The 22,397-nt window shown below is 38.6% G+C and overlaps 1 protein-coding gene across 5 annotated transcripts in view; it reads right to left on the bottom strand.

Annotated features, from left to right (window-relative positions):
* The window catches only part of LOC131204156 (mucin-2-like), an 87,042-nt gene that overhangs the window by 6,903 nt on the left and 57,742 nt on the right, over positions 1 to 22,397 (bottom strand). For 2 of the 5 annotated variants that reach the window (XM_058195067.1, XM_058195059.1), the window contains 12 exons: positions 20,876 to 21,208; positions 19,354 to 19,698; positions 18,596 to 18,919; positions 14,907 to 16,253; positions 13,966 to 14,085; positions 11,505 to 11,599; positions 11,189 to 11,247; positions 9,913 to 10,073; positions 8,537 to 8,671; positions 2,821 to 2,863; positions 1,723 to 1,760; positions 85 to 172 (listed from right to left, as the gene is read on the bottom strand). In XM_058195067.1, coding sequence (XP_058051050.1) covers positions 85 to 172; positions 1,723 to 1,760; positions 2,821 to 2,863; positions 8,537 to 8,671; positions 9,913 to 10,073; positions 11,189 to 11,247; positions 11,505 to 11,599; positions 13,966 to 14,085; positions 14,907 to 16,253; positions 18,596 to 18,919; positions 19,354 to 19,698; positions 20,876 to 21,208 — 3,088 coding nt within the window. Of the gene's footprint in view, positions 1 to 84; positions 173 to 1,722; positions 1,761 to 2,820; positions 2,864 to 8,536; positions 8,672 to 9,912; positions 10,074 to 11,188; positions 11,248 to 11,504; positions 11,600 to 13,965; positions 14,086 to 14,906; positions 16,254 to 18,595; positions 18,920 to 19,353; positions 19,699 to 20,875; positions 21,209 to 22,397 lie in introns of those variants that run through there. The other 3 variants (XR_009156547.1, XM_058195076.1, XM_058195090.1) reach the window with 3 other exon arrangements.

The following is a 22,397-nucleotide window of genomic DNA, read 5'->3' as shown; positions in this document are numbered from 1 at the left end:
AATTAAAAAGTGCTTTCATTTCTCATTAATGTTATTTAAAAATAGTTTAAAAACATCAAAGGATGAGACATTTATGGTACTTACTGGCAGCATGTGACTATCAGAGCTATTCCCATAATGAGCAGAAGTCCCCCTCCAGCTGCTGCAATCACGATGGTGATAAGCTGGTATGCTAAAACAAAGAACAGGCCACTTTAAGCACCATTCCTTTTCTTTTTTCCTAGAATGACTAGCAATAAGTGGCTGTCAGTTTCCTGTTCTCTGCAAAAAGTCCCTTAGCTGGAAACTCTGACCTATGTTGTCCCAAAGGTGCTTTTCCATGAGGCAACTGGACTTTCTGGTTTTTCTTTGAAGTTGTTTCACTTTTCATCCAAGAAGCTTCTTGGATGAGAAGCGTCTTTGATGAGAAGCGTCTTGGATGAGAAGCGTCTTTGAAGAAAAAACCAGAAAGTCCAGTTGCCTCTTGGAAAAGCACCTTTGGGACAATCTGGATGATTGAGAATCTCCATAGACATCTGACCTATGTTGCAGTCATGGAATGTTTATCTCCATCCAATGTCAGAAGGAAAGATTCAACCAACTCAGATCTTGTAGGGAACCAAACAAAAATCTGCTTGGCTGTGAGGCAATGCTGACATCGCTGAAGCTTTAGGAGATGTTAATTAAAAAAAACTAATTAAAATGTTAGATTATTATATTGTTGTCTTTGCAAACTTCTCTTCAGGACAGTCCAAAATTTGGCTAGTTCAAAAGGCTGTGTAAGGCAATATGGTTTGGGAGTCACATTCTTTCAAAAGTCCTGCACAGGCAGACATTCAGTCTCTGATCTCAAATAAATGTTTGGGTTATCTTTTAGAATATGAGCCAGGAAGGACCATAATCGTCAATCTATCTGACTCCTCGGATTTAAGATATCCTTGAAGCTATCATTTAATTTAGGGAGCGCTAAAGATTTTGAAATGACATTGGATCAGAATCCCATATTATGTTCTATCATCTTTCTAGAGTTCTGCTGAATTTCTTTTTTTTCTTTTTTAAACTGTGAATTTTTAAACTGTGAATTTAGTAATTTCCAAGCTCCACCTCAGTGAGACACTTGGGAGCAACAGCATATCCCTCAACAAAGCATTTTGTTTCAACTTGAAGGAATTCTGCATTTGTACATATTTTATTTTCTCCACCACACTGAAAGGATGGCATCAGTCTTCCAATCAGAAGTGGGTATGAATTTTGTCTCAAATAAACCTATTTGCATAAGCCTTTCACAAAATGAAAAGATCCACATCCCCAAGTCAGTTGAAGTCAGGGGGCATCCAAATTGTATGAGCAAATAAATAAATACAGAAAAGGAGTTGGAAGATTTTATAAAGTTATAAATATATTAAACACAATATACTGCAGTATATATTAAAGTGTATTAACATATACTATATTGAAGAGTAACTAAACCTGGAAGAATTGTAAATTTTGAATGCATATTCAATTTAATTATATTTTATATACTGTAGATAAATATATAATGTTTGTATATTGTATTTAAATTATCTAGGTTAAGATACTTTTGAGGTAAATACTTTCTAAATTGATTGTTTTTATATAATTAGAGGTGATTGGTCACAGATATGTTTATCAGTGATAATCTACAGTGGAAGGAAGTATAAAAATTAAGGAAAGCAAATAAAACTAGATAGAATAGGTAAGAACATTGGACTGGATACGTACGATTCTTGCAGTTGAATCCCCCCAATCCAAATGGACAACTGAAAAGAAAACAGTGGAGACATAGTTTTAGTCTTTTATGTATGAACCCACAACCTGTTCAGTAGGAATCCATTCATCCAAAATGAATAAAGTAAAAAGAACCCCTCTGTTGTAAATTCTAATGCTAACACTCTGCCTCCTCCCATGGATTGATTTATCTGAGAACCACTACCACCCTGTGATCCTGGTTCATTTCTCTAAGAGCAACAAATATTATATCCTTATTATTTTCACAAATAACTCATAGCCAACACACTTTCCTTCTATTTTCCCCAACCCTGTGAGGTGAGTTGGGTTGAGAGAGTGTGGCTGACTCAAGGTCACCCAGCTTGCTTTCATGGCTAAGGCTGGACTTGAACTCATAGTATCCCCCTTCTAGCCTGGTCCTTAACAACTAGACTAGGGGTCTGTAACCTTAAACACTCAAAGAGCCATTTGGATCCATTTCCCACAGAAAAGAAAACATTGGGAACCACAAAACTTGGGTGGGAGTAGTCAACTCAATGTCACTCCCACCCAGTCACATGACCCCCCCCCAGTCACGCCTACCCAGGTTTTGTGGCTCCCAGTGTTTTCTATGGGAAATGGGTCTCTCTCTCTCTCCCCCTCCCTCACATTTCTATTTTTCTCCTTTGTGAAAAGGAGGAGGGTCGTCTTCGGGGAAGCCGCCACTGTGACTAGTGCTCTCTCCTCAGCTGTGGGCCTCTCTCCCTTTCTGTCGTACCCTCCTCCCAGATCCCATTCCCAGCCTGCCAGCCCTCTTGTTAGTGAGGTTGGCATCGGCCATCGCCGGGTTGGGCCAGTGTTTCAGGGCAGAGAGCAGGTCACGCAACCGGGTCAGCAGGGAGCTTCAGGAAAGGGGTCAAAAAGCCACATGTGGCTCTGGAGCTGTGGATTGCCGACACCCGAACTAGACCAAAGTGGCAGACCTCATTTCCTCCCTGACCTCCGACCTCCTGCACACAATGGACATGGCAGCTGAGGACATCTAGGCTTATATTCAATACAATGTATTGGTGAAAAAAGTGGGGGGGGGGAAAAGCTCCTTATTTTTCATACCTCACACAAGTGTCATTTTCAAGTTTATACCCATCTTCACACGCTAAAAATCAAGAGAAAGAATTTTGATGAATAAAATGCCAATGGCTGAAAAAATATAATGGTTGAGATTCAAAGGATTACTACTTTAGCTGTACAATATAAAGGCTTGCTTTTTAAGAAGCTCCAGTATCTTGTACAATACTTTCTCCAAAAACCAGTTTCAAATTGTATTTGCTATGAGACAATAGCAGATTTTTTTGTCAATCTTTTAATTCCTAACAGTGACTCTCAGAGAATACAATGTAAGGATGGTTTAAGATAATTAAGAAGGTAAAAAGGTGATGGACTTTTATATATGTAAATAAAGGTCAGTTGGTAGTTAAATATATTTAAGCCAACTGACCAGTAGAGGTCAGTATTATTCCACATAGTGGCTGTGATTGAAGACTCAGTATAGAAAAATACATTACAAAGTCAACAGGAGTTCAGCTCAGCTCCTAACTTCATATAAGGGGAGGGAGAAAGGGGTTTGAAGACATAAAAGCTCTATTTTTTTCCTTTTCAGGGAGAAAAGCATCTTGGAGGTAATTATAGGTAGGAAATAAACATAGATAAAATAGATACATAGCCCCAACTCATATCTTTGCTCAGTCTTTCAATGGTGAAAATGTCACCCAAGATACAGACACCTATCAGAATGGCTAACATTTGACAAGGAAATCTGGAAGCACTAAGGCAGACTGAAATAAATCAATGAGAATAACAGCATCTAATCAGATAATTATCACAACATTTCCCAATTAAGCAACTAAGTTACAGTATGACTATGTGGCCCTTGGTGCTCTCTCAGCTTGGTTGCTTTCTTGCAGGCGTTTTATTAACAATGCACTGATGATGTTACCTCGTTTGGGTAGTGAAACATCTGCAAGAAAAACAACCAAGCTCATAGAGCACCAAGGACCCCTCATTTCAACCCTGAGCTACAGATATTCTCAGTACTATGTGACTAGACAGATGGCTTTCCATTTCAATCGTTTTTTCTTCTGATCATTCCAAACGTTTATGGTGAAATTGGGTAATGAAATGTGTGCAAGCTAAAAACCGAGCTCAGAGAGCACCAAGGACTCCACGGTTCAGCCGTGAACTATGGATTGTTCTTTTCTATTGGCACTGATGACGGCAAAATTCGTTTAGTTCCTATAAGATATTCCCTTTGAGTCATTATCATGGATTCCTTCTTCTCCATACAGCAGAGTCATTCCTTGGAGAAATTACCACAACCCACTGGAGGAAGAAACCCATATTAGTCTATGATAACAGACCAATTAAGAGGACTCTGGTAGCACCAGTGTTGAAATCCATTTTTTTTTTACTACCGGTTCTATGGGCATGGCTTGGTGGGCGTGGTGTGGCTTGGTGGGCATGGCAGGGGAAGGATACTGCAAAATCTCCATTCCCATCCCACTCCAGGGGGAAGGATATCTCCAAAATCTCCATACCCACCCTACTCTGGGGCCAGCCAGAGGTGATATTTGCTGGTTCTCCGAACTATTCAAAATTTCCACTACCGGTTCTCCAGAACCTGTCAGAATCTGCTGGATTTCACCCCTGGATAGCACCCTTTCAAACTGACAACTTTATCTAGCCTTTCTGCTACCTACAGCTCACAAAAGCTCAGGCTTTTTAATGATATTTGCAAAATCCTATCCACAGCATCATGACCAAGTTGCCAGAATTATTCATTGGAAACTTTGCCAGAGGTTTGGATCTGAATGTAGTAAAACCTACTGGGACCATCAAGTTGACGGTTTTGGAAAATGAGTGGGTTAAGGTCTTATGGGAATTTAAGATCCAAACACACAGGCATCTTGTTCATAATATGCCTTGTAGAACAATCATTGGAAAGAAGAAAATCTGGTTCATTGATGTTGCTATACCGGGTGATGCTAGGATTAAGGATTGGAAATTAGAAAAAAATATGAAATACTAGTACTTGCACATCAAAGTTGAACACTTATAGAAAATTAAATCTATTGTTATACCAATTGTGATTGGAGCCTCAGAGGCTCAATACTTAAAAGACTACATTGATATCTGGAAATACTGAATTTTTCAGACATGAACACCCTGATTTTCCAAAAAAACCCAAATCAAAACAAAACCCTACCCTGATTGGAAGTGCTTATATTCTTAGACACTACCTCAATAATTTTTAGATCCTTGGTCAGGATCTAAAGGTTGAATTATTAAGTTTCCATCAGTTTTAAGACTAAGAATCTAACTATAGATTCCCTTCATATAATATTCCAAACTCAATTATAATTTATTTAACAAATTATACTTACAAAAACCAAATTTGTTTGATTTGTATACCCAATTGAAATCTACAATCTAGATCGGTGTTTCTCAATGGAGGCTAGCTAAGGAATTCTGGGAGTTCCACATATATTAAAGTTATCAAGCTTGAGAACCACTGATCTAGAATATTTATTTTAGATTATATTTCTGAGAGTGTTTATATGAGGAATCAATGAGTTCTACAAAGTATTCTTAGAGCCCATAAAATAATTTTTTATAGAGCCCCAACTCATATCTTTGCTCAGTCTTTCAATGGTGAAAATGTCACCCAAGATACAGACACCTATCAGAATGGCTAACATTTGACAAGGAAATCTGGAAGCACTAAGGCAGACTGAAATAAATCAATGAGAAGAACAGCATCTAATCAGATAATTATCACAACATTTCCCAATTAAGCAACTAAGTTACAGTATGACTATGTGGCCCTTGGTGCTCTCTCAGCTTGGTTGCTTTCTTGCAGGCGTTTTATTAACAATGCACTGATGATGTTACCTAGTTTGGGTAATGAAACATCTGCAAGAAAAACAACCAAGCTCATAGAGCACCAAAGACCCCTCATTTCAACCCTGAGCTACAGATATTCTCAGTACTATGTGACTAGAGACAGATGGCTTTCCATTTTAATCGTTTTTTCTTCTGATCATTCCAAACGTTTATGGTGAAATTGGGTAATGAAATGTGTGCAAGCTAAAAACCGAGCTCAGAGAGCACCAAGGACTCCACGGTTCAGCCGTGAACTATGGATTGTTCTTTTCTATTGGCACTGATGACGGCAAAATTCGTTTAGTTCCCATAAGATATTCCCTTTGAGTCATTATCATGGATTCCTTCTTCTCCATACAGCAGAGTCATTCCTTGGAGAAATTACCACAACCCACTGGAGGAAGAAACCCATATTATGATAACAGACCAATTAAGAGGACTCTGGTAGCACCAGTGTTGAAATCCATTTTTTTTTTACTACCGGTTCTATGGGCATGGCTTGGTGGGCGTGGTGTGGCTTGGTGGGCATGGCAGGGGAAGGATACTGCAAAATCTCCATTCCCATCCCACTCCAGGGGGAAGGATATCTCCAAAATCTCCATACCCACCCTACTCTGGGGCCAGCCAGAGGTGATATTTGCTGGTTCTCCGAACTATTCAAAATTTCCACTACCGGTTCTCCAGAACCTGTCAGAATCTGCTGGATTTCACCCCTGGATAGCACCCTTTCAAACTGACAACTTTATCTAGCCTTTCTGCTACCTACAGCTCACAAAAGCTCAGGCTTTTTAATGATATTTGCAAAATCCTATCCACAGCATCATGACCAAGTTGCCAGAATTATTCATTGGAAACTTTGCCAGAGGTTTGGATCTGAATGTAGTAAAACCTACTGGGACCATCAAGTTGACGGTTTTGGAAAATGAGTGGGTTAAGGTCTTATGGGAATTTAAGATCCAAACACACAGGCATCTTGTTCATAATATGCCTTGTAGAACAGTCATTGGAAAGAAGAAAATCTGGTTCATTGATGTTGCTATACTGGGTGATGCTAGGATTAAGGATTGGAAATTAGAAAAAAATATGAAATACTAGTACTTGCACATCAAAGTTGAACACTTATAGAAAATTAAATCTATTGTTATACCAATTGTGATTGGAGCCTCAGAGGCTCAATACTTAAAAGACTACATTGATATCTGGAAATACTGAATTTTTCAGACATGAACACCCTGATTTTCCAAAAAAACCCAAATCAAAACAAAACCCTACCCTGATTGGAAGTGCTTATATTCTTAGACACTACCTCAATAATTTTTAGATCCTTGGTCAGGATCTAAAGGTTGAATTATTAAGTTTCCATCAGTTTTAAGACTAAGAATCTAACTATAGATTCCCTTCATATAATATTCCAAACTCAATTATAATTTATTTAACAAATTATACTTACAAAAACCAAATTTGTTTGATTTGTATACCCAATTGAAATCTACAATCTAGATCGGTGTTTCTCAATGGAGGCTAGCTAAGGAATTCTCGGAGTTCCACATATATTAAAGTTATCAAGCTTGAGAACCACTGATCTAGAATATTTATTTTAGATTATATTTCTGAGAGTGTTTATATGAGGAATCAATGAGTTATACAAAGTATTCTTAGAGCCCATAAAATAATTTTTTATAGAGCCCATACAAATGTTTTCCCTAGCAGACTGGATTAAATCCAATTTCATTGCAATATCTCACAAATATGCATTTTTCCGGATTTTCTGTTTTTGTTTGAAGTTCAGATTAATAGAAGAGATTGCTATGGCTAAAATTGCAAATGAAAAATGGGGTCACATTACTGAAATCTAGATAACATTTGAAAATTTATCTATATTATGGTTCAGTTGGTATAGAATTGAATGTCCCTGAAGATGCACTGAGGCAGGGATGGGCTGCTGGGAGTTCACAGGGGTTCAGGAGAACCTCTAGCTAAGATTCTGTGCAGTTTGAAGAACCCCCACATCCCACTCCTGGCTGGCCCTGTCCACCCCTCCCCTCCCCTTCCATAAGTCCCCACGCGGCTATTTTGGATGCAGGTAAGTGCAGGGTGCGCGTGGAGACTCAGGGAGGGCCAAAAATGGGCCTACTGGAAGTTCAGAAGTCCAGAGGGCCTCCGGAGCCTGGGGAGGCCATTTTCACACTCCTGGAGGCTCAAGGAAAGCCTCCAGAGCCCATGGAGGGCAAAAATGCCCTCCCATGGTACAGGAGGCCGACTAAGCCACACCCACCATGGCCACACCCACCCAGCAACCAGGCAGAGAAGCCCTTGCTAAAATTTTTGAAGTCCACCCCTGCACAGAGGGTAAAATTTTTGTTTTGCAGCAAATGAAGGTTCTTATTCTGATAGGATCTTCAGTAAATGGCATTGGCTCCAACTGTGGATTATCCACTTTGGGGGATGAAAACAATTCATACTTTTCAGGCAACGTAAAGAGCTGAGCATAAAGATCAATTACCTTTTTTTAACTTCACTAGGAAATCAGACAAAACAAAGACGGAAATAACTACACAATGTAATCTCTAAAAATTTAATTTTCATTATGGGCGTAGCGGACTCCTCCCTGTCCTGCTCCCTTTTATTTTATTTATTTTTCTGGCTGTTCAAAAAGATAATATCATTGCTTCACAGAGAGCGGGCAGAAGACAATATCCCCAATATCTCCACTCTAGTTAAATAAAAGACCAAGAAACTCAGTAAGCTCTTAATACTTATTCAGAGAGCAGAGTTCCTTAGCATGCATAGAAAGGCAAGGAATTGTGTTGATCTGCATAAAATCTTTTGAACTGGAACCAAAAGATTAAAAAGACCAGTCCCAGCCACCTAGCTGTGTAAAGCACAATACCTCTGCATGAATAATCCAGTTTGTTATATTTGAAATACCCAGGTTTGCACTGGCAAACGGCAATGCCATCCAAGTCTACACACACAGCAGTCCCTCTGTCACATTCCGGATCTTTATGTTTACATAGACCACCAACTAAAAAGAGATAAAGACAGAAGGGGGAAAAATACATTTACAATGTTATAACTTTGCTTGGAAAGGAAAAAAAGGCTCTTTACTGGATATTGCTTTGCAAATTACAACTTTTACTTGATTCTGTACTTAGCTTCCCTTCTGAGATGTCAACGTAAAGGACCAAGAAAAATTATGTTTTGTTCATCTCTCAAAGAAAAATAAAAAATAAAATTCATCTTGTTTTCTTTCGAGTTACACCGATAAAGCTAAAATCACAGCTGGGAGGGCAGAATTTTTGATGTCCCAAAGTGTTTTCTTGTCTTTATCTAAACTATATGCAACTAAGTGTCCCATCCAAATAAAAGTAACTGTAAAAATATACTGACTCTGCTGCCAAGCAAAATAGGCATTAAAATAAGGAGTTTAACTATTAACACTTCTTCTGAGGATGAGACTACAGAAGATGTCTTCGCTCTTCCTTGAGTTGCTGAATTTCTGTGTGAAATTTAGCACACAATGCCAGTTAGGTTACTTTTAGAGATAGGCAATGTTACGCCTCTCTGCTTTCTTTTTCGATTATTATATAATATACACCCCATGAGAAAAACTCACTCTAAAGATGTGGGATTTACATCTATCTACCTTGGCAATTTTCTACATTGGTATTTCGGTTTTTGTTTTTCTGTCTTGTGTGTTTTCTCTGCATGCCTTTCATGAGGTGCCAAGCAGACTAATCCTTTTTCATAAAGAATCTCAAGGGCAATTGTGTGATTACAGTGGTGCTTTAACAGACTGTGGATCTCCACCAATAGATTAACATTCTTGAAAAATCTAACCAATCGCAATGTCTTTGTAACGGCTATCTTTTTGTTTTAAATGTATCCTCCCTGTTATTTGATTCTCAGAACTGTGTGCAGGTCATTTGGACAAGTTCAAATGTTGTATCTCTGAGATGAAAAGCCTCACATACAATGAAAACAGCCTTCCCATGTATAGAGTATTTTTTATGATGAGACAAATTACACATGTCACAACAGACTTGATCTTTGCATTCCAGCCTCTAGAGCAAAGCTTAATACAGAGCTGGCTGGGGAATTCTGGGAGTTGAAGTCCACCAGGCTTAAAGTTGCCAAGGTTGCTCTAGATGTTCTGAGATGTTTCCAACTTCAACCAAGACAGCTATGAAGAAAATGTGTTTCTTTATTGCAAATAAACTTACTTCAAAACAATTTTCTTTTTTTTAGAAACTCTACACTATTTACCTCTATAGAGCTGGGTCAAGTTAGAGATGAACTGGCAGGGTAGGGTGGGAGCTTTGCAGGCTCGGATCCGGCTTTGCACTGTGCCGATTACTTCAGAAAAGGTGACGTTGGAAGCCATGGAAAAGGTGCTCAGGATGGATATTTGAACAGTACCTTCCTGCCTGAAGAGAGAGTGAGCCATTTAAAGTTACCTGTTCTTCCTCCAACTGTGGAAGCATAACATAGAAAATTCTAAGTCAGACCATTGGAATGGTGTGTGTGTGTGTGTGTGTGTGTGTAGTGTGTAGGTCTTGGCATATTCGAGTCTTTTCCCGTGTAAGGTTGAGAGTATCTTGGCGACGTTTTGATGAGGTCTCACTCATTATCTTCAGGCTGTTCAGTTTAAATAAGGTTTATAATGTTTCAATATGTGCCAATATGAAGGGAAGATGTTACAGTTGCTTGCATCAGAACTTTGCATGTTTCACAATGTTTCACAATGTTTATAATGTTTTAATAATAAAATGTCTTATATCATTTTAATGCTTATATATAATGCTTATAAGGTTAATAAGGTTTTATAATGTTTTAATATGTGATGTATTACTATGAAAAGGGAAGATGTTACAGTGGTTATGTCTGCTGTGTTGGCAGGATTAGTTTGAGATGCATTTCCCGGCTCTCAAGGAGCTTCCTTCAGCTGCTCCTGTGAGGTATTTCCGGTTCCTGTCATATGTAGATATATACCTGTAATGATGGCTTATTGTGCATCTTTCTTACAATTAAATTACTTGAAACATGGTATATATATATATATATATATATATATATATATATATATATATATATATATATATATATATATATATATATATATATATATATATATATATGGAATACATGTGTGTATATATAAATATGGAATGTGTGTGTATATATATATGTGTGTATCACATATATATTATATATACCATATTTCCCTGAAGATAAGACCCAACTGGGAAATAAGCTCTAGCATGATTTTTCAGGATGCTCATAATATAAGGCCTACCCCCAAAATAAGCACCAATTAAGATTATCAGCCAGACGCATTTAGTACCATATTTTCCCGAAAATAAGACCTAACAGGAAAATAAGCCCTAATGAGTCTTTTGGAGCCAAAAGTAATATAAGACACAGTCTTATTTTGGGGGGAAACACAGGCACACACCCACACCCACACATCAGCCATATCAAGAAGGAAGGGAGGAAGATATAAAATTATACCCCAGCTCTTTCATTGTGATATGCTCCTTACCTTGAGGCTTTAACAGTTGAAGTATAATAACCAGGAAATGTTGAAAGGGATTCGTTCAGCTGAAAGCAAGGGGAAAATAAGTTCAACCAAGAATTCTAAGTTCGGCAATTATGCCTTGAACCCAGGACTTACCCAGGATACAATACAGCCACCCACTTGCCAATGGCCTATAGTTGCCCTCTTATAGCTTGCCCATTTCTTCCCTTTCTGTCTGAAGACTGAGAGCATCAGGAGATTTTATTAAAATTTCCAAAAGGGGCCTCACAAGATGCCATTATGAAAAAAAAAATATTTAAAGGAGAATTGTTACACTCACCAGGTTTATGATAACTCCTTCAATTTGATGAAGTTCTGCATATGTCTCTCCGGTTGTGTTAAAAGTTAGTGGAAAGTGACCAACAAATGTCCTTACTGTGGATGAGAAGACACCTTGTTAGCTAATACAAAGACTAGATTCCCCACCCCTCTTTCTCTCATGCATACAGACATATTCACTCTTATGCCTTTTCTTTGCAAAATAAGGTAGAAACATGACTTTTGATATGTAAGTCAGGGCTTTGACTTTATGGGCTAAGCTGCATTTGTACAAAAGATGCAAAGACATCGAAATCATCTATAGAAGGATACAACCAAGAGTAGGTATCATCCTTATTATTTTGACTTCTAACCTGCCTTATGGCTCATTAGGTACTCCTGGCAGCTACTACTTTTCCCTTCTAATGGTATTTTTCCCCCTTGCAAAATTCCAAGCTGCTTTCCCAACAGCAAAAAATGATACTTTTCACAGCCACAAGAAAAAAAAGCCACTACTATGGAATTTTTTTGGAATATTCCAGGGGCTGATGGAAGGACATTAAGGCAAGAGCATCCTGATGCAACTTGGGTGACCTACAAGGATGTGGATTTCAATTGCCCAAATTCCCCCAAATTCTAGGAATTAAAATTCTGGGAGGGTGCTTCAGTCGGGGAAGGTTGCTAGAGAGGCCAAATAACTAAGGTTGAACAGACTATCGGCATTGTGGGTGGGGGGTGGGGGGGAGAGAAAGTTGATAATCTATGAGGTAGGGAATGAAGGGAAGCTAAAAAAAGAACTTGGCTAAAAATTGTAGAGATAAAAGGGTTTTGAGATAGAATGATTTTGCTATAAATACATGGAGAGGTCTAGAATCACAAAGAATCAAAGTCCGTAGTCTGTGGCCATGATCATTTGCATTCCCAACCTATTACAGAGCTTAGGTTGACTCAGAAGGCTCTTATCCCCAAGGGAGTGTATCACTGTAAACTCTCAAGCTGTCTTGATAGGGATAGTTCTGTGTTTTTCATTCGTAGCAAGAAGAGAGATGAGTTAAAGCAGGGGTCTCCAATCTTAGCCATTTTAAGACATTTTAAGACTTCTGCAAGTCTTAAAATGGCCAAGGTTGGAGACCCCTGAGTTAAAATACAAGTGTCTGTGGAGATTCTCAGTCATCCAGGTCATGCTTGTCCCAAAGGTGCCTTTATTCCAAGAGGCAACTGGACTTTCTGTTTTTTCTTTGAATATATTTCGCTTCTCATCCAAGAAACTTCTTTAGCTCTGAACTGGATGGTGGGGAATGGAAGGATTTATACTCCTAAAAGAATGCAAATGACCAGCTGTCTGCAAGGAATATAAATCCTCCCATTCCCCACCATCCAGTCAAAGCTGAAGAAGCTTCTTGGATGAGAAGCGAAATGTCTTCAAAGAAAAATCAGAAAGTCCAGACACCTCTTGAAAAAAAACAAAACTTGCCTTTTGAAAAGAACACCTGTGTTACAACCTAAAGAGCTTTATTTGAGTTTTCACACACATTCGCCTTTTCAGGTCCGTTGATTTCAGCCGAGAAAATGGGAGAAAACTATGACAGAGGATGCAGTGAGAAGAAGAGTAGGGAGACTCAAATGAGCATTTTAACCTGAAGTTGTCAGTCTTAAAAAAAGATCTTAGTTTAAATCATATGAATAGTGTCCAGTGCTGCAGCTGGTAGCACATGAATTGGGTTTGGGTGTGTATGTTTTAACAATGGCAGTTCATCCAGTCATCAAATCAGTGTTTAAGACACATTGCTGTCTCATATTCCTATTTATTTATATACATTTTTTATGACATAACACGCCAGTACATGCCAATGTGGAAATTCTGGCTCTGAGGTGGAACTGCTGCTGCTCTGACTGCAGGTTGGCAGGCAACTACTTGGCATTCCTCTTCTGGCAACCTTAAAATGGCAGTTGGCGTGCTTCATATGTTTTCTCGGTGCTTTATGTCTGAAATTACATTGATGTGAAGGCAAGGATTCTCAGTGTGGTTTTGCTGCAGCTGCCCAGAAGAACAGGGCTCTCCAACCTTTGGGCTTGTGGACTTCAACTACCAGCATAGTTGGCTGAGGAATTCTGGGAGTTGAAGTCCACAAGTCTTAAGGTCGCTAAGGTTGCAGAAGAAAACATGGCCACTGAAGTGACATGAATCCCATACCTGTCAGTAACTTGAATGTAATAATCTTCCCTAAAGATCATAAGTTAGGCTTAGTTTTGAAGTTCAAAGTCAACTGTACTGCCAAGAATTCTCCTGACTATTATATAAGCAAACTGACAATATCAGAAGTCTAATATATATGGTAATGTAATAGAATATACAGTGTCAAATTAAGGTCACTAATCAGCAAAATGAAGTTAGGGTTAGGGTTAAATACATTTTTTGTTAAAAAAACATCTTTTACAATGACAATATTTTAGCTATTATTATTTTGCTCCTTGGCCCTTACCCAAGTTGCATTTTCCTTTTTCCATCTGATAGCCCAAGGAACAAATGCATTGGAATGAACCTTGTACATGAGTGCATGTGGACATAGGTGGACAAGGATTAGGCAGGCATTCATCTACATCTGAAACAGAAGAGAGTAAATTGTGAATGCCTATTGCAAACATTTATTAGGAGACTTGAGCACTTGTGCAATAAAATTATTTTCAGGAATGATATATAATTAAACAAAGGTGTCCCTGTGGATTTTACTCTGCTAGTTGTTGCTGACTATAGGGGGTAGTGCTCATCTTCGTTTCAAGACCACTGAGCCAGCGTTGTCCGAAGATGTTTCCAAAGTCATGTGGCCAATATGATGTCACAGACTGCTGTTACCTTCCCACTGTAGTGGTACCTATTTACCTACTCGCATTTGCAAGCTGCTAAATTGGCAGGAGTTGAGGCGAGGATGGGAGCTCACCCTGTCGTGCTGCGCTTGGGTCTCAAATCTGGAATGTTGGCTTTCCAACAAGCCCAGCTTCTTAACTGCTGTGCCACTGCACTGCCGTATAGTAGATAACATACTCTGAGATTTCTTTTCACCTTCTTCCACTTAATTAAATTGCATATGCCTTTGTGATTATAGAAAAGAGTAAACATTTCCACCATTACTTAGCAATATGTTTAAGTGTTTCTTCGCATATTTGTTGCTATTTGTTTTTAAGAAATTGACCTACACATATTATTTTTTGTCCAGCCTTTTCATAGCTTAAAGATTTTCCTTCCCCATTTTCAAATAACTTTTAATTCTATATGGTATCTTTACGTCTTACTCTGATCTCCATGAAATTCAAATTCTTTTTTTAATCTATGTAAAGTGCTCCCATTCCAGCATGCAATTATCTACCACAAGCTAAATTCATTTTTCAGGCCAATGTTGTTTCCAACATTTGCAAACGAAAGTACCTTTTCCATAGACAGTTGGAGATATCTTTGAGCTTCCTAGATTCACAATTGTGGCTGGTCTGGAAGGAATCAGTGAAACAGGAAAAGACTGAACAATGTTTTTTTGAGAAGTTAAGGGAGAAGTGGTAATAACAGTCCTGGGAACTGTGGTTTTCACAGTAGTTGTACTGCTCTTCTCCACCATTTTTGTGGGAATTCCAGGGGAAGAAGATATTTCAGTAGGAAAGGGCAACGGAACTTTTTCAAGCTTTGTAGTGAACAAATAATTCATAGTTGATGCTGAAGTAGGCAATCTTCCAGGTGTGGGTGTTATTTCTGTAGTTTTTTTGCCCATGGTTACTATTGATGAAGGGAAAGTATCCTTTTGAGGGATTGTATGCAATGGTATAACTGTAGTTGCTTTTGCTGGCTCAGAAGTAGTGGTCATTTCCTGGAAATAGGGTAAAGAGGTAGTTGTAATGGGTTCATTCTCAATACTGATTCCTGGGAGAGTAAGTGTCCGTCCCTTTGTTTCCTCTTGGGAAGTTGTTCTTTGTGAAGAACGATGGGCAGGCTGTTCAGTAATTTCAGTCAGAAGAGAAGTCCCAGTTGCCATCAGAATAGTGTTGTTCACCAATGGATTTTGCGTAGTTGGGTGGTTGTATTCGCCATGGGAAGTTCCTGTCGTGTGTAGTTCTGCTCCAGTTGTTCCTTCAGGCTCAGTCATAGAAACACTTGTTTCAAGACTTTCATTAGGCTGTAACAACGAAGGTGTTGAAGAAAGTGAAGGCAACATAGAAAGAAAGAAAGGCAATGTGGATGGTTTTTTGGATGAGAACATGGACGAAAATGTCATTAGAGAAGTGGGTGGAGATGATGATAATGGTAATGGGAAAGTAGAAAAAGAGGATGGGACAGAAGACTTGGCTGAGGAAAACAAAGTGGATGGGTGAACTGGTGGAAGAGAATCCTGCTCTGACAGCCTTGTAGAGGAAGATGAAAATGACAAGCTGTCAGTGGATGCAGATTCTGATTCTAAGTAATACCGAGTTGTGTGTGGTTCACTCACTGTAGATGAATACTCTGGTGTTTTCGGGGAATGAACTGCCAAAGGTTCTGTTGAATTTTCAGAAAAATCCACCTCACTTGAAAAGAAAGACTGAACTGACTCGGAAGCGCTGGATATTTCCGCAAAGTAAGTGGAACTTCCTGAGGAGTCAACTGATGTGCTGTTGTTTGGAAGAGACAGCAATGTCCTTTCTCCACCCTTGGCAAAGGTAGTTAAGGTGTATGTGCTATCAGTATGAGAAACAGAGGTCTGTTTCCCAAAGTCAGTCCCACTCATTGGTTGGTATTCTGTTCCAGTGTCTGAAAAAGAAACAAACCATGATTAACTATTGAGATAAACTTTCTATTCATAAAATAAAAATGAAAGAGATGATGGTCTAAGGCAGGGCTGTTAAACTCCTGCCCCGTGGGCTGGATACGTCATGCTCTGGCCATGCCCACATCCAGTTTAGCGAAGGGGAAAAAAGTCCCGATACGTCACATGACGCCACCATGACGCTGTGAGTTTGACACCCCTGGTCTAAGGTACACTTCAAAATAAATTCCACAATCCTGGAACTTCTACTTTCTGGTTTACTGGTTCAGAGCATTCCAAACCAAGGAATGGATGATCTTATTACACTGCCTGCTTTCTTGTGATTTCTTTGGCAGGTCTTTTGTCTCACTGTCTTCTTAGGTAGGGAGATCTGGTCAGACAGAAGGTGTATGTTTTGGGAGTCACTTTTATACTAGAGGACATGCGATAGCAAGGATGAGCTAGGACATGGCTAGACTTTATCATTAAACAGGATTTGAAACGTCAAGGTATTCACACTGATCATCGTCAGTCTTTCTGCAATGGCTTTGCCATGTCAAATTACTATGGCACATTGTTCATCTGAATCCTGTCATACATTCTGGGACTCAAGTGAATGCGTTCCAACTCTATTACAATTAAATAATAAGACTAATAATGTATAAATAGGAGTAGAATAACTGTAATCAATGAAGGCAAAGATAATAACCAATAGTAATAGGTGCCTTGGGTGCAATCCCAAAACAATGAAGCACCAATTGCAAACTACCAGCATTGACAAAATCACCACCGATCAATTGCAAAAGGCAGCTTGACGGTGCCTTTAACACCATCAAAAAACAATATCTGCCTATCCCAGGTCCTTGGGAGGGACTCAATAGATGAACAAAAATGAGAAATGCAGTTTAAACATCTGCTTGACTCTACCTAACAGTAGAGTATTTGCTACAAAGTAACTCAACATTAAGAAAACTAAAATCATGGCATCGGCCCTCTCAATTTCTGGCAAATAGATAGGGAAGAAATGGAGGTAGTGACAGATTTTATTTTCCTGGGCTCCAAGATCACCACAAATGGGGACTGCAGCCAAGAAATTAAAAAAGGATTGCTCCTGGGAAGGAAAGCTATGGCAAATCTAGACTCCATACTAAAAAGAAGAGACATCACCCTGTCAACAAAAGTGTGTATAGTCAAGGCTATGGTGTTCCCAGTTGCAATGTATGGCTGTGAAAGTTGGACCATAAGAAAGGCTGAGCACCAAAGAATTGAGGCCTTTGAACTATGGTGCTGCGAGTCCCTTGGACTGCAAGGCGATCAAACTTGTCAGTCCTAGAGGAGATCAACCCTGACTGCTCTTTAAACAGCCAGATCCTGAAGATGAAACTCAAATACTTTGGTCACCTAATGAGAAGGAAGGACTCACTGGAGAAGAGCCTAATCCTGGGAAAGATTGAGGGCAAAAGAAGAATGGGATGTCAGAGAATGAAGTGGCTGGATGGAGTCACTGAAGCAGTAGATGAAAGCTTAAATGGACTCCAGAGGATGGTAGAGGACAGGAAGGCCTGGAGGAACGTTGTCCATGGGGTTGTGATGGGTTGGACATGACTTCGCAATTAACAACAACAGTCTGCCTTCAGAATACTACTATATGTGAAAATTCTGGAAACAATCAATCAGTCAATGGAAAAGTCAAGTTGTATTTTTTGGACTAGCTGGGGTCAAAGTCTCAGACAGCATTTTTCATCTGCTTTGACCCATTTCCTAAGGAAAAAAACAGGATCTCATCTTGGAAACTTATTCATACAAAACATGTTCTAAAAAGCTATGGGTTACCCCACAAAGAAAAGGCCCTTTTCTGCCGGTTACATGAGCTACTTAAAGGAGTCTAAGCCAAGGGAAATAATATACTATTTTAGAATGAACTCTCCAGTCTACAAATGTATTCTTTATGATGCAGGAAAATTGCATTTTTTTCATTACAATCAACCAACCAACCAACCAAACAAACAAACACATAGTTTATAATTTAAGCCATTTGCAAGTTGGCCATCTTTATTTTACTATAGAGAATTCAAGATAAGGATTCACAAACTAGAACATAAAGAAGTATTAAATATTAGATACATAACCAATATGGAACTCAGTGCCTATTATGCCCATCAATTACTAATGGAATAATATATGTCAGATTCAGAGAACATTTAATGTTACTTGATCTGAAAGTAAAAAAAAGAACCATAAATATATTCAAGCGCTTTACTGATTCACTTTCAGAGACATCAAATAAAATATTCTCCAAGAAAAGCACAATTCATTTACATATTAACGAATATAATAGAAAACTAACCTGAAAGTTCACTTTTGGAAGAAGAATCAGTTGATGAACTAAGAATTTGGAAAGCCTCAGTTGAAGATGGAGAGATATCCAAATCTTTTATAGATAAATGTGTCATTCTAGAGTAAGTCTTGGATGAGGAAGGTTTTGATCTTGTACTGTCCAAATTTTCCATATATGATGAGACACTTTCAGTCTCTTCCATCACTGTAGTGTTAATTGTAGGTTGTGTAGTTTGCTCTTCACCTTCACTGAATGGGGCTGAACTACCAGTGCTGATCGTGTGAAAATGCAAAACTCTTGGCCCACTAGTTGAATTATCAGTGCTTCCAAAAGCTGAAATAGTAATTTGGACACGTATGTTTAAAATGGCAGATAGTTCAGTATCAGAAATCAAATTATTTATAATATTAAGCAAAGTGAATTAGAAATGTAGCCTTGCAAATATAAGTAATTATATTTGATTGGCTCAGAATGTATTGTGGTTGCCTTTTAGATCATACACATTTACTCCTGCGTATCCAAACTAATCCAAACTAAATCCAAAAAAATGATATAGTTCATCATAAATGTAGGTATTTTTATTCTGCATACTGGATATGTCTGTAGAAATAGACATGCATGCCAATTTATATACCAGTATGCTGAATGTACATACAATATGTTGTATGTGCATATACACACATTTGCAAGTTGGACATGCACAATTCAAACCGTATTGATTACAATCTACATTTTTCCTTTGTTCTTTGGCCATATAGCAAACTTACTTGCTGAATCATTTGGTGACGGAGTTGTAGGAAGGCCAGAGGAATATTCCAGGGAATGCTCAGTTGAAGGCCCAATAGATTGCACTTCACTTAGGGAGGCATTATGTGTTTCTGTTTCAGGCTCCGCAGACAAAGTCAAGCTTTCCCCCGAAGATTTGGAAGTTAGGGAATTGTAAGTGTTGCTATCTGTTGCATCCTCAGACGTGCTGTTATCCGGCAGGGATCGTAAAGTCCTTTCTGCCCCATGTACTAATGTGGTTGATAGATAGATGCTGTCTGTTGAAGCAATCGAAAATCTTCTTCCCACCTCGGATCCCTTAATGGTTTGAAAATGGTCTGTAGAGCCTTAAATAAGATTAAGAATTCAGATTTCATAAGCACCACTTGTGCAATGTGTTCCAATACTACAAGTCACATTAAGGGACATAATAAAAGAACCGACTCTCAGCAATTTGAAGTTAACCCAACACAGCATGATTATTCTCTGTCCAGAGAGACATGCTGTGAATTAAACTTCTAGGCATAATCCCTATATTCTTGTTACATAAGCTGTTGTATTCCAAAACCATCATACAATGCAGTCACGTGACTATGGGATGCACCCAACCAATGTAAATGTAGCCATGTTTCCAAGTGCCCAAAAGTGTAGTCACATGACTGTGAGGAAGGGCCAACCATCAAAACTTCAGATCTGGGTCCTAAGTCCCCTTTTTGGGGTCTGTTGTAGCGTCAAATAGTCATTAAGTGACCGCTTGTAAATCGAGGACTACCTGTGTTACGTATTTTCATCTTAAATCATTTCAATGAATGAATATTCCAAGAGGTACACATGGAAAGCATATGTTTGCCCAGCTGAAAAATGGCCTTTTCTTTAACCAGCAGCAAGTGCTGCTTCTAAATCCATCATTTTACATCACAACCTTGTTTTCCATATATTTATAAGAGTACACACAAATACAAGACTTCCCTTGTATTTGTGTGAAATAAATACAATTATCATTTAGTTTCAATGGGCAATATAATCAGAGGTGGTATTCAACCAGTTTGCACTGGTTCGGGCGAACCTGTAGTGGCGACCTGGTGCTATGCCGTCCTATTTAGCCACATTTTCTAAGCTGCACGCATATGTGCAAGCCGCATGCACAAGCAAAGCGCATGCACGGAAGGCTGCGTGCATGCGAGGAAGGTACACGCACAAGCGAAGCGACCCTGTGCGCATGCGCACTCACATTTTTGTTGCGTGGTAAAATTATGTGAAACCCACCTCTGAGTATAATTGCTATGATAAATAAAGCATATGTGAACATTTTTGACAGCGTGAGACCTAAGAGAAAAGGTTTACCATCTGCAAGCTTCATGCCTGCAATAGTATACATCAGTGAAAGTAGACTTTTTTTTTTAATGTAAATAGGAAGAGAAAAGAAAAGAGCAATCTGGAAGGCCTACAGGGAATGAATTAACAACCCGGTCTCTGGTGTATTTATAACCATGGCCGTAACAAGAATGAAAAAAACAAACTCACTTGAAAAATCTTTTGCAGAAGATGAATAACTTGAAGCTTTTGATGAAGTCGTATGTGAAGACTGTTCTAGGGTTTCTGTGAAATCTGTTTCAGTAGAGGGGGAATTGTCTTTTCTACTTTGCAATGTGGCAGACAATGTCTGGATTACCATAGAAGAACTAGCATTTTTCAAATCAAACCTTGACAATTCCGTTGAGTCTGTGGATCTGCTCTGAGTAGTTAAAGAGCCAAAGGTCTCATCTTGGATCACAGTAGAAGAGAACATACCCTCAGTCTGAATGGCCTTCTTTTCGATATTGAAGTTGCTGAAGGCATGTGGCCTACTTTTGGCATCTGCAAGAGAAGAGGCAATCATTAGGTATCTCTATGCATTAGAGCAGGGGTGTCCAACTGGCGGCCCGCAGGCCGGATGCGTCACGCACAGGCCACGTCCACCCCAACTCCACAAAGGGAAACAATATTGCGAAACTTCACATAATGGCAACGTGATGCCGTGAGTTTGACACCCATGCATTAGAGCTTCAGACTCCTGGAATACATACTGTATATGATAGCATAAGAATCATTGTTTGCTGAGAAGTTCCAGTGCATTCAAGGGAATAAACTACTCCTTTCTATGTGTGTTTATGTTGTAGCCTACTTTTATTTATATTATTACTACACTTTTCAATACAGTTGTCATGTCAGTCTCCATTCAAATACAACTTTAAAAAAATTAAATAAATGTTAAGGAGCACTACTGGATTCATTTGGATGTACAGATGGTCCTCGACTTATAATCACCATTGGGGCCAGAATTTCCATTGCTAAGCAAGACAGTTGTTAACTGAGTCATGTCTGATTTTACAACATTTTTTGCCATAGTTGTTAAATGAATCATGGCAGTTAAGTGAATCAAATGGTCATTAAGTGAATCCAGCTTCCCCCATTGAGTTTGTTTGTTGGAAGTCACCTTGGAAGGTCACAAACAGTGATCAAATGCCACTTAGATGATGAAACTTATATACACACACACACACGTATGTATGTATGTATGTATGTATGTATAATTGATACACACATACACACACACATTGCCAACATCCAAATATTGATCATGTGATGATGGGGATGATGTGACATCCTACACAACTCTATGGACTGTTTAAAATTGAAAATTAATATTTCATTTTCATTTCTGTATTACTGTGTACCAAATTACTGTATTACTGTGTACCAAATTATTGAAAGCTCTATTGTATTTCATATTAAATCTGGCTACTTTACACAGACAACATATCATAATTAAACTAATTAATTTGCTAATAATAGTTTCAGTTTTAGATTTCATCACGTTAAAGACCTTCATGTCCTACTTTTCCTGAATGTAAGGGCAGAAAACATCCTTGTGATATTCTGATAAATGATTGTTCTAAAATATCTGGAGATTAACAGATTAGGAAAAATTGTTGTAACTTTTGACATTGCCTTGAACGTATGCTAGAAAACAATCAGAATAGAGAATGTAAAATTTGGAAAAGAG

This window comes from Ahaetulla prasina, chromosome 1 (genome assembly GCF_028640845.1).
Source record: "Ahaetulla prasina isolate Xishuangbanna chromosome 1, ASM2864084v1, whole genome shotgun sequence".
Classification (NCBI taxonomy): domain Eukaryota; kingdom Metazoa; phylum Chordata; class Lepidosauria; order Squamata; family Colubridae; genus Ahaetulla; species Ahaetulla prasina.
Note: the sequence above shows the minus strand (reverse complement) of the source record. Positions and strands in the feature narration are given on the sequence as shown.